This window comes from Arachis hypogaea, chromosome 13 (genome assembly GCF_003086295.3).
Source record: "Arachis hypogaea cultivar Tifrunner chromosome 13, arahy.Tifrunner.gnm2.J5K5, whole genome shotgun sequence".
Lineage (NCBI taxonomy): Eukaryota > Viridiplantae > Streptophyta > Magnoliopsida > Fabales > Fabaceae > Arachis > Arachis hypogaea.
This window is the reverse complement of record NC_092048.1, coordinates 131,465,301-131,478,356: the sequence shown is the minus strand read 5'-3', so window position 1 is coordinate 131,478,356 and position 13,056 is coordinate 131,465,301. Positions and strand designations below refer to the sequence as shown.

The following is a 13,056-nucleotide window of genomic DNA, read 5'->3' as shown; positions in this document are numbered from 1 at the left end:
GGAAGGCTACTCGTGGTTTTTGCTGGTCAAAAAGGCAAAAGGGGACGAGGTGGAGCTGCTGGGGGGTTACCGTTCCAAACTGGACAATTATTTATTACCACCATCCCTACAGTTTTTTTATAATTGAAAAAATAGAATCAGGGAATTGCGGGAAACTCATTTCATCTGCAATCAATTTCTTTACAAAGATGGGAGAAATCAAAGAAAAAGGATACATGTAATTTCATCCGAAACCATAAAACAACGTACGTAATGGCTTGAGAAGAAAGCAAAACAACTTAAATTGCGACCTATATGAAATGAAATAGTGTTTATTCTAGTACTTGAGTTACTTAATTACAATATTTCGAAATTATTAGTTACTTCTCAGATATCAACAAAGCAAAAAAGGGTGTGTGGATGACCCGGCCGCCAAAAACTGAATTGTTGGTGGCTTGTGATAATTAAGGTTAACTACAAAGATTTTAAAAAAAAAAAAAGGAGATAGAGTTAGTTGTTTCACACTTAAGGTGAAAACATATGGCAACTGCAGCAACACTAGTTTGTAGTTGGAAAATTTTCATCAGGTTTTCTACAATTGTGCACTTTACATGGTCCATAATAAGGGCCTCGACTAGAGTCCTAGCTACTAGATAGAAACCTATTATAATTTGGGGTTGTTTTCAACCACCAAATTTTCAGGTGACGATTATGAATTTGTCATGTGAAGCCATTGCTTGCTTCGGAATCACACTCGAATAATGTTGCATCATCCTCACTGCATGCACCTCTCTATACTTTATAGCCTGAACAGTCAACAAAAATATTATAACAAACTTTTCATGATCAACCTTTAAAGCATTATTATGTTGTACCTTCATTCTTGGATGTTTGCAACTGATGCTATTATTTGATATTTCACTTTACAGATTTTTTTTATCTTTCTAGTTATCAATAAATTTTGGAAAATATGATACCCAAGTTATAAACTTCGAACAGTTAAAAGGAAATTAGGGTAGGTTTTATGTTTGTGTGTGTTTTGAGGTGTTATTCTATTTTTATTTTTGGTGTCATATATATGGTTTTAAAACAGCTTCCCTCATGAATTGAGCATTAATAGACCAAATGAATAAAAATACATATGAAAGAGTTTAAAATAAACAAAAATACACATCAAAATTTATAAATATCAAAGTATATCTTAAAAGATTATTTTTTATGAATACAAATATACATAAAAAAACGTAAAATATAATTTTCGAAAGAGACTTTGATATTTACAAATTTTTTTTGTCTCTCAAATTCTTTTATGTATATTTTTATTCATTTATCATTTTTTTTTTTTTTGAAGTCTCACATAGCGGAGAAAGCTAGCATGAAAGGAATGTATCATGGTTGGGATCGAGTACACTGTCCTGGTGCTGTTTGAACTTATGAAGTTATTGGGCCTCCAACTGCTATTTATACTCTTTATACATTTCTATAGTTTCTAGATATAACATGGCCAACGAAGCAATATATACTTAATGTTTTTCTTGGCATATATACACTTAGCAACAATGATTGTTATGTTTAATTTCAAACACGATATTTCTACACACTCAAATAATTTCGATTGTCTCTTCACGTTGAATGAATATGTCTTATATAACTAAGTAGTTAACAACATCTTAATAATGCCAATTTTCTTCTGATCCATCAACAAAATTTATGTTTTATTTTTGGATAACTAATAAGGCCTACTTGGGTAGGTAATGTTGCGGCGGTGATTAATTGTAATGAAATCACAGTCACAAGATAATTGTGTATATTGTAACATGAAATTAAAATTCCTAATGAGACACCAATTAATTAAAACTCTACAGAAAGAGTTAGCTATTAGCAATGATGATGATGACCATGATTTGGGGGTTAGGGTTGTTGGCATGAAGGAGGGTAAGGGCCATGCCCTCACATGCAAGTTAGTATTAGGGAAAACAATTAATTGCATGAGATGTCAGTACGTGAATGTCTTATTCATTACTAACACTTGTCAGACAATTCCTAACAAATATAAATGGAGCCACTATGTATGGGATATAAAGATTTCCTAACTTTTTCATTTTTATGAAGCAACATTAATAATTTAAAATGTCAGGATGTGTTTAGTTTTATTTTTTATTTTTATTTTTAGTATTTTTTGTTTTTTAAATTTTGTGAATAAAAGAGTAAAAACAATAAAAATAATAAAATTTAATTTTTTATTTTTATCTCTTATTTTTATTTTTTTTTCACAAAATCTAAAAAATAAAAAATACTGAAAATAAAAGCAAAAAATAAAAATACAAACCAAATACGCCTTTAGTTTTTGTTAACAAAGAAGAAATTTTGATTTGAGTCTTAAAATAAACCAGTATTTTAGCCAACCTAGCTTTTATATTTGTCTAAAAAGCTCACTGATGAGATGGGGAACTTTTCAGCATCAATAATTGCCAAGCAATTGGATAATTTTTGCAAGTCCGTACATTGACTCGTTGGGGCTCAAGGGATTGAGAGTAATAATAAGTTCCAACTTAGGGATTTTGTTTAGGTGATATTTCCATTATGATATCTTCAATTGAAAATAGTATTGTAAATTATTAGATGAGTTAATATGTTTGACTAAATATATTTAATTAATTATTTAAAAATTTATAATATTATCTTTATATGAAGATATTATTATGTGAATATTTTTTTTATTTAATCATTTTTCATTATTAATAACTACTGTCACTAATACAAGCATTTATATATGCCTTCCTTGATTGCATTGACGTGGCTTATCAACTGGGTAATCTATATTAACAAATTAAACACACAGACAACTAAAATCAAAATCAACCTCTTCACATCATTTCTACTCTCATCTCACCGCAATTTATTTTTATATTAAGGATGATTTTAAAATATAAAATTATTAAAAACAATTTTTATTTTGAACAAAAATCTTAAAGATCAAAATAATATTTTACTCCACACACATACACAAATTTTTGTTAATTCATTAAATTTTATAGGATTTTATTATTAACAAATAGTTTATTAGTGCTTGTTAAGGTTAGTAATATAATACAAAAATTTTAAATTTTTTCATAATTGGTAACCTTATAACAAGAAGCTAAGTGTCATTCTTTTGAGAGAAGAAACACAACATATCCTGGGATAGAAAAACTTCAGAGTAGAAATTTAGCTAGGTTTTCTTCAATCTCTTTACTAACAACAATAACAATAACAATAATAGTAAAGTTTTATACCATTAGAGGAGGTGGATTATATAGATTAACATGTATTATATTTACAATGAAATTGTTTACGGTTAAATTTTTTAAACTATAAATCCAAACAAATAATTAAAAGTTATTATAAATCAGTCCCAACTAATAGCCAATTTAAATGTTAGAGTACCTTGATCAATCGAATCAATGCAACAATTCACATGCCAACAAATTGAATGTCAATGGTGAACACCGCATATGATATACGATAATTACGTGCAGCCAAACCCATATCCTTGGCATATGTTCACAAGAAATATTATATGTGTTATTTATATTTTTTAATATCGATCTTTTATGTTAGTATTAAATGTGATTGATAAAAAATAATAGAAGATAAAATTTATTTTTTATACAATAAAAAATACAAAAAGAGATATATACAAAGAATTTAATTTTTATGTACTTATAGTATAGTATTTTAACAGTCGTACAATTACATTTGTTCTTTTAGATGATCATTCATACGGTCAATATGAATTTTTTTTTACGATGTGGCGTTATATAATTGGATACACGTATAAAAATATTTTATATTGAGAGTGCATTAAAATTAAATTTATATAGTTAATTTTTTCCTATAAGCTATGAATAGGACAATTTCTGAACAAACATAACGAAACAATTTCTGTGCTTTGTGTGTTGGCATAAAAAACACTAAATATACAAGCAAGCTCTCCTACTACAATTTGATTGGATCGACCATTTTATGGAAAGTGGACAAGTTTTTTTAAACATCAGCTTTGTCAAAATCCCAAAATGCAGTCACAATGATGGATTGAAGGATGAACACTGAACAGCATCACCAACTCAGCCAAATCATCTAACTCCAATATAATGCACTAATCGCATAAAAATGGAATGGTAATTGAACCAATTATACTCTTTTCGAACTTAAGGCCTTCAAAGCTAAATTCCCTGGGCCAAATCACTGTTCAATAGTTAAAACTACTAGCCCAAAAAAGGCCTAAACTTCTCAGCTTACCACTAACAACCATAATACTACAGTAATTCAATATAAAAGCAAAGGTTAAATTAGTTTATAAAATCACAAGCAAATTTTAAAGGCATTTACTTTGTGAAATTACATTTTATATATTATTCTAATTATTTATCGATACTGTTTTAACTTTTACCAGTATAATATATCAAATAAAATGCAGGAGATTTAACCATTAAATAAATTATCTAAGTGTGAGTAGATAAAAAAAAAAAAAAACAAACTGTATCCAACTTTCTAGTACTTTAACGGCCTTACTTTCCATAAATAGATTTAAGTCTCGCTAACTAATAATTCCATAATTGTAAAACACCCGCATCATAATCCCTTTTCTTAATAAATAGCAATGAATTGAAACTGTATGCTAGATTTTGGACTTTGGTCTATAGCAAAATGGTGCATTGATTATTGAAACTTAATCATTGATTAACAATATTTAAGCGGATACCACCAATAGTAAATGCCACTAGAAACAAAATTTTCTTGTTGCATTAACGTATCATTTCAACACACAACTATTTACATATAATCCCTATTTTTTATGCATACATGAAAATGAACTGTTTGTAGGATTACACATGGATCAGATAATATTCACATATTTACGGTAATTATTCGCATCTGATCTGAATTTTACGGATACTATTCGATTTGCAAAGCCATCGGATCGAATCGGATTGGATTTGATCTGCACTATGGTAGGATTGGATTGCAGCAGTGATATCCGTGGATTCGCATATCTGCACATCTCATATAAATAGTATAGTTTAGAGAGTAAGCCCTAATGTGATATGAATTTTAGTGTGTTGTTTTATGGATTTTATAATATCTTGTTTTTAATTTTGTATGTTGTACTTTAACTTAGAATAATTAAATTTAGATCTTGTATTATTATTTTTTTTTTGTTATTCAAAAAAATTTTATTGATAATATTTTAGGAGTAAATAGACTTAAAAACAGGTGAAAAAATAGATTTTTGAGAGCCAAAAAGGACCTTAAAACAATTTTTTTGAATTATACGGATATACTCGACATCCGATCCGGTCCACAAGTATGCGGATCGGATCGGATCCAATTTGAAAAAATGCGAATATCGTATCCGATCCAATAAATATAATGTAAATCAGATAAAATTATAGGCTATATCTGATCCGATTCGCGTGCCATCTCTGTTTGCGTTGCCTTGACCAGAAAGTCAGAAACAAACAACGTTATAACTAGCAACACAGCCGATTGTAACAGACGTTAGAAAAATATTACCATCCAAAATTTAAAATACTGTAGTAGTGAATAAGAAAAACAAAATTAAAATGAACTTGTAGTCCTTCACGAGTTCACGTGCATTTTGATTTTTCTAGCAATCAGAAAATAGTGAACACATCAATTCATCTCCAACAAGATACTCCACGGCATACATAGTGGAATGCTCCTCCGGATCCCAACAATCTTTTCTAGCATTCATTGGTATTCTCCCTAAAAAGTACCTCTTTAGTAGGATATAAATATAGGTGACTTTTATGATATCTTTGTTACGGTGTTTAAATTATTTAATTTATTTTTTAAAATAAAAAATATAATATTTAAAATAAAAAATAAATCATATAAAATTTATTAAATATTATTTAATTATCTTTTTTTATAATTTAGATACAATGTAATAAGCATCATAGTATTCACCATAAATATATAAACTAGACAAATAAATTTTCAACACTTAATTACTTACTTGTGTATATATATGTATATATTCACTTTTTATTTATTTATTTATTTTGGATGGAATCTTTGAAATATAGGGTTATGGTGAGGTCGGAGAATTTATAGTGTTATGGTCGATGTTATTTATTTTTTGGTATTTGCAATAACATTTTGTCAAAGAAATAATAGTACAAAAATATTTTTGCAACTTGCAATTTTTTTTGTCGAAAAAACTTTTTTATTTACACCTTGCAAAAAGTCTTTTTTTTTTTAAATCACAATAACAATAAAAATAATAAATATTTTTTGCTTAATGCAAGAAGCCGAAAAATCATTTGGTCCCAAAAAAATAAAAAATTTTTTTTTTTTTAATTAAAAGTCTCAAATTTCATATTTTTGTGAGTCCCACACGTAGCTAATTATGTATTATCTAAAATTGAAGTTACATTGAATCAGTGATCCTTCAAATTAATAATTACTTATATTCATCTCTAAAGTTGCACTCTGCGACCTAGAGTCGACCTTCAAGCAATTTCCATCAACAAGCATCATCAGAAAGCTGATGTGGACTCATTTCTGATACGTTGGCAAAATAACAGCTAGCTGATATGGAGGACGAAACTTTTCTATGGCAATTTAGTCCCTGAACCAATTTTAAAAATCTTAAGCCCCAATTAAATTTGCTTCAGACCTTCTCTTCTTAGCTGTTCTTCACTAGGAGAAAGAATGCTGATGATGATGAAGTCTTTCTCTATCAATGGTATCCAGTTTGATGGGATGATGCCTAGGTAACTAACTAACTAGGTTTCAATTTCAATTTCAATTCCAATTCCATTTTTCGATTCATCAATTCTTCGATCTGATTTCTATAACTACCAGTGACACTTCTTTTAGAGTGGCGCACGATGCATTCAATATTTTCTTCAGCAAAACAAGATCTAGCAAGCACATTCCTCATGCTGTCTTCGTTGATCTGAAGCCAACCGTCATCGACGGGTTAGAGCCGACACCTACCGCCAGCTCTTTCACCCAGAGCAGCTTATCTCCAGCAAGGAGGACACCGCAAACAACTTCACCAAGGGACACTACACCGTCAACAAGGAGATCATCAACTTCTGCTTTGATCACGTTTGCAAGCCCGGGCCCGCCAACAACTGCACCAGCCTTCAGCCTTCCTCGTTTTCAACACTGGTAGCGGTACTGGCTCAAACCTCGGTTCCCTCTTCCTTGAGCACCTCTCCGTCGATTACGGCAAGAAGTCCAAGCTTGGGCTTCACCATCTATCCTTTCCTCCTTTCTAATTTCTGGTTTCAGGTTGGTTTGGACGGTTGTTGTAGAGCCATACAACAATGTTCTTTTCAGTCATTATCTCTTCGAACACATTGATGTCGCTGTACTTTTTGGACAATGAAGCTATCTATGATATTTGCAGGAGGACCCTTGATATCTCAGAGCAACGCTATTAAAGAATAATAAAGAGAAAAAAAGATCTCTGTTTGTGTTTTGGGAGGAAGAGAAAATGTTGAATTAGGGAAGGGTTAATTTACTTACACAAATGAAATGACATCGTCTGGTACAATTTAGGTGCCAAACCAAATACTACGTCATTTAGGCTTGCCAGCGTGTCAAAAATTTGTCTACATTAGCTTTTCATTGGCGTTTAATTGACGAAAATTGCTTGAAGGACGACTTTGAGTCCTGGAATACAACTTTGAGGATGAATATGAATAACTATTAACTTAAGAGAACACTATGAGGCTCGAGTATAATTTTAGGGACCACTTTGAGACTTAACTCAAAATAGTGATGATTAATATTTTTGGCACCTAAAACTTTTGATAGGTAAATATAAATAAAATTTTATACGAAAAGATATAAAGTTGAATTTTAAATATATTTTAAAAATAGTTTTACATGTACATTTAATTATATAATATCATGTTAACAAAAATAATTTTTTTTATATTGACAGTATAAATGATAATTAAAAAATAAATGTGTTAGATGTAAGTCTATCAAAATTAAACTTAATAATGTTTTTAATACATATTTTTAAGACATATAATAGCTAAATTTTATAATTTTTGATAGTATAATTGTTAATAAAAACATTTTATTTGAAAATAATACTACAAATGATTAAATAATTTAGTTAAATATATTAAATTATTTAATAATTTATAATATTATTTTTATATAAAAATATCTTTATGAGAATAACTATTATTTTTATAGGTGAATTCTTTTATAAGGACATCTTTACATAAATATAATATTATAAACTATTAAATAATTTAATATATTTAATTATGTATGTTTTGATGATTTACAATATCATTTTTTCGTAAAGTATCTTATTGTTTTTAGAAAAAATATTAAGATATTATCAAAATTTATTATTTTTGGTTATTAATTAGCTATTAATATTTAAAATATAAAATAAAAGATATTATTAAATAACTAAATTAAAAAAATTATATTGAAAAATTGAATTAATAATTAAATAATAACAAAAATAATAAATTTTGATGGTCCATATTGTCATTTCTCTTGTTTTTATTATTTGTTGTTGTTAAATGTGAATTTTATAATAAGAAAATATAGGTAGACAATAAAAATATTAAACAATATGAACAATAAATATATATAATATTTAATTTAATAGGTATGCAGATAATTATGTTTATTATTTTTAATTAAATAATTATTTTTTTATTTGATTTATTGATACACAGTTAATAATGACTGATATTTAATTCATTAAATATATAAATAATTATCCTAATATTAAAATTTAAAAAATAATTTAAAAATAGAATATTTTTTACATATTAGATCAATTATAAAATTTATTATTGACATTATTTATAAAAGTAACAGTCTCCCTAACAAAAGACTTTAGAATTTAGCAAATGGCAGTTTGGTTGGCACGCTACTAGTAGTAGTGTAGTAGCAAAAAGTGATTTTGTCCCCATGAAATCAGTGTCGCTCCATGCGTGTGTGCCTTTTTTCTTCTCTCACTGGCCCCTTTTAGATCCCACCCTTCCTTCCATTTCATTTGCACTTCACTTTTCCGCTACACCCAATTATAAAACAAAAATAAACCAAATAATAATAAAATAATAAGGCCAGCTCAATTATTTAGGCAGCAACAAGTCACTGAGTGAGAGAGAGACTTGTGGATTTGTATCGAATCTAGATTCAGATTCGTTTATTAGTAATTAAACACTTGATCATCCAGCTTGTGACATGAGGCCAAGGATTTATCTGTTGGGTGATTCAATCACCGAGGAATCATTCTCTGAAGGTGGATGGGGTGCCTCTCTTGCCAACCATTTCTGCCGCATGGTATTCATCTTTCATCTTCTTCTTCTTCTTCTTCTTAGCTTATCAAAGTTTGAATCTTCCTATTAATGGGTTGACCATTCATGATATATACATTTAAAAGCTTAGCTTTTTGTAGGTTTTTTCACATGAAGGGTAAGATGACTTGCATGTAAAGTTTGAAGCTTTTGAGAATGGGGTTGTCCATGATGGTGATGTTTTGTTTTGTATTCTTCAGGTAGATGTGGTGCTGAGAGGGTATAGCGGCTACAACACTAGGTGGGCGTTGAAGGTGTTGGAGAAGGTTTTCCCTGAAGCCCCACCATCACAAGGAGATGGTGATGCACCGGTTGCTGCTGTCACTGTTTTCTTTGGTGCTAACGATGCTACCCTTCCAGATAGGTGTTCTGGTTTTCAGCACGTGCCTCTCAATGAATACAAGCACAACCTTCACTCCATTGTCTCCTTCTTCAAGGTAGGCATGCCTTGTGTGTGTTTATGACTTTGTTTTTTGCAACAAACTTCCAAATGAATAAGCAAAAGTTAGGCGGTGTTGAAACCCAGAAGAAAAAAAGGGGGAAAAAATAGAAAATAGAAAAAGAGGACACTGTGTTTTGAGTGACAGAAAAGGCTTTTAGTAGTTTTGAGTTTTGACCCACTGATTTTGATGCATGCTTTGGAGCCAACACTACTCCAATGCATATACAGCAAAAAGGATTAATCATTTGTCACTTGTGGGGTTTGAGTGTTAATGATGGCTGTTTCTTAGTCTGGTTAGTCAAAGATGGGTTGTGGGGGACCCTTTTAAAAATTGTTGATGACTGTGGCTTGTAGGGTCAAACAACAAACACATGCAGTGGCTGTCGCTGTTTCTATTTCCCACTTGTCCACGACAGACTTGCAAAAATACACACAAAATCTATTTACACATTTAATTTGGTGCACTTATACACCTTGTTAAATTCAAAGTTTGAAAAAGGGGTTAAGTGAGTTATGAGTGGGATTGACAATTTAATTTAATAAAATCTAAATAGATAGGCATTGCTTTCTATGGTAGTGGAGTTTGTAAAGGTTCTTACTTTTAAGGAGTTTTCGATAATCATTTTTGGTCTAGAGTGTAGGAGGCTATCAGGGATTGTTGTTTTCACAGTGCCCATGCATATATGTTGCTTGATGAACCTTGTGCTAAGACCTTTATTCGAGTTAACTTGTCTACATTATGTGGATGTGGTTTCCTAGCTGTTTCCACGTTGGATTAAAACCATTTGTCACTTTCTTTATGATCCCTTGTCAGTTCTCTTAATTCCACAATGGCAATTTTCTTTTCTTTTTTATCTTTGAAAAATGGCAACTGAGAAAAAGGAATTTTTTACCAAGGAAAAATAAGGGACATGGAGAAAAGGGACCAAAGATTTCAATACTTGCTTGTTGCCTTTCTGGGAGTGAAGCAAGATAAGATTTTGGAAGAGACCAAAAGTCACTTTAGGTGTGGAAAGAGCGGTGGCTCCTTAAGGATTAAGACTTGTGCTAATGAATGCTGACGCTTATGTTGGGCTACTTTCATTTTATATAATTATGTTCGGGAATATGGATAATGGACTATATTTATGATATCATGAGACATGAATTTATCAGTAAAAATAATCTAACAAGCAATGAATTAGACAAAAGTAGATGCTAGTAGCGTTTTTCTTCCAACACCCTTTAAAAGGCTAAGGCTCAAAGTTGATTGTGACATATAAATTTTCTAAATAAGATGAAATGTTTATTTTTCCCAGCCCCTATTTTAGTTTGTGCTAGTTCATACTTATGAATAACATTTGATGCATCCATATTAACCTTCTTGTTTTTTGGACTATCTGGGATGTAACATATAGCATAACCAATATATCTATTATGTTTTCAGTGTTGGGTTCTGATTTTAAGAAAACCTTTTTGTAAGTCATTATTTGCTCTTGGCATGAAACCAATAATAAATTACAAGCTCAATCACCATCTGAGCACATCAAATTAACTTTGGAACTGCTTTCAATATAGGAACATGAAAGGACTACATGTAACATGAGCCTTATGATGGAGGAGATTCCATTTCATCTTGTGTTTTCTCTGAATTTGATTTTGCTTTCATTCTCACCGTTGCTTACTATCTAGATGTCGTGAAATCTTTCTTTGAATTTCAGAAGCTATGGCCAAAAGCAATTGTTCTACTCATAACGCCTCCTCCAATTGACGAAGTTGCACGTCTTCAGTATGGTTTTTTTTGGCCCCTCTTTCCTTCTATCCACCTATAGAATTTTGGAGATATTGACAGAGATTTAAAGTTGACGATTCGCAAAATATCTTTTGCAGATATCCATATACAGACAACCCACAGGGTCTTCCTGAGAGGACAAACGAAGCTGCTGGCGAGTATGCTAAAGCATGCACTGCTGTGGCTGCAGAATGTGGAGTCCCTGTGATTGATCTCTGGACCAAAATGCAGCAGTGCCCCGACTGGAAGAAAGAATATCTAAGGTATAGCCTTTGCCTATGAGGAATTTGATCCATGCCGCTCTCATTCTCGATGCACATTACCTGTGCTTCAAGCCCAAAGAGTGGTTTTATGTAGGGTGTTGTATTACATAATGTCAAACTCTCTATAGGAAAATGTATAGGGCTATAAGGTGAGCATGCTTATAAATTGTCCATACATCAAAACCAAATTATCTCTCAACTATTTTTTAGCAGAATTGGTCCTTGTCACTAATGTGCAATATTAAAATAGCGAAATAGCTATCATTTATTCCTTTTTAAGCATGCTAATGAATGTGATGATGCTATTGACTGAGTAGTCATCAGTCATTATAGCAATGTATAGAACCTTTAAACTTGTGCAGAATATAATTATTTGAAAGGTATGCTTTGGTCAAAGATGTAAATTGAAGACTACTGAAAATTTAATAAGCTCCATATATAGGAAGTGAAGAACAGAGAAAGTTTCATGTAAATATCACATTTTGGATCATAGCTACTTTAATATGCTTATGCTGCAAACACTGAGATTTTTTTGCCTGTGTTCTGTGATTTGCCTTGCCTGAGAAATAACCGGAGTTTGAAATGGATACATGATTTTGATAACTGACATGCAGCGACGGTTTGCATCTCACTAAAAAAGGGAATCAAGTTGTTTTCGACGAAGTGGTGGCGAAGCTGAGAGATGAAGGCGTGAGTGTTGAATCAATGACAGCTGAACTCCCTCTAATAGCTGATATCAATCCTAATGATCCTCTGAAGGCATTTCAGTAGTAATAGAATGATATGCCTTTTCTTTGGGGTTATTATTGTATGTTCACCATTGTTGAAAGCTTTGCTACTTCTGCTAGTTTATGTAAAATGATTTAAGCTTATGTGGAGAAGTGTTACAAGTTTTCCTTTGATAATGGATAGATACTTGCATTGCTCTTGAATTGTATTAAATTACAATTTTCTGTGTTAATGAGTTTGATTTGATACTGAAAACAAGGTTTCAAAAGATGGAGTATCATTACACTATTACAAAATAGGACCTCTATTTCAAAATAAGAATGATAGAACATTATTAGAATTTATTACTTTTTAGTCATCAGTTAATTATTAATATTTAAAAATATCAAATAAAATTATATTATTAAATCATTATATTAAAAAAATTGAATTAATGATTAAAAATAATAGTAAAAAATAATAAATTTTAATAACAGCAATGCTCACAAATTTAATTAAGCTCTTTTCATCGTCTCA

General features: G+C 30.5%; 1 protein-coding gene across 1 annotated transcript; it reads left to right on the top strand.

Moving 5' to 3' along the window:
• The first annotated feature begins 8,957 nt into the window (after window positions 1-8,957).
• LOC112733583 (GDSL esterase/lipase At5g45920) lies at window positions 8,958-12,795 on the top strand. The gene is made up of 5 exons (XM_025782595.3): window positions 8,958-9,321; window positions 9,536-9,772; window positions 11,478-11,545; window positions 11,647-11,811; window positions 12,426-12,795. Exons 1-5 carry the CDS (start codon window positions 9,223-9,225, stop codon window positions 12,580-12,582), a joined length of 726 nt encoding a protein of 241 aa, XP_025638380.1. The 5' UTR covers window positions 8,958-9,222; the 3' UTR covers window positions 12,583-12,795.
• The last annotated feature ends 261 nt before the right edge of the window (window positions 12,796-13,056 follow it).

What these genes read in the sequence shown, in the direction of transcription:
- LOC112733583 (XM_025782595.3), top strand. Translation starts at nt 9,223, where the DNA reads ATGAGGCCAAGGATTTATCTGTTGGGTGATTCAATCACCGAGGAATCA. An exon ending in CCAACCATTTCTGCCGCATG is followed by an intron (nt 9,322 to 9,535) that starts GTATTCATCTTT and finishes TGTATTCTTCAG; the next exon opens with GTAGATGTGGTGCTGAGAGG. An exon ending in GACGAAGTTGCACGTCTTCA is followed by an intron (nt 11,546 to 11,646) that starts GTATGGTTTTTT and finishes TATCTTTTGCAG; the next exon opens with ATATCCATATACAGACAACC.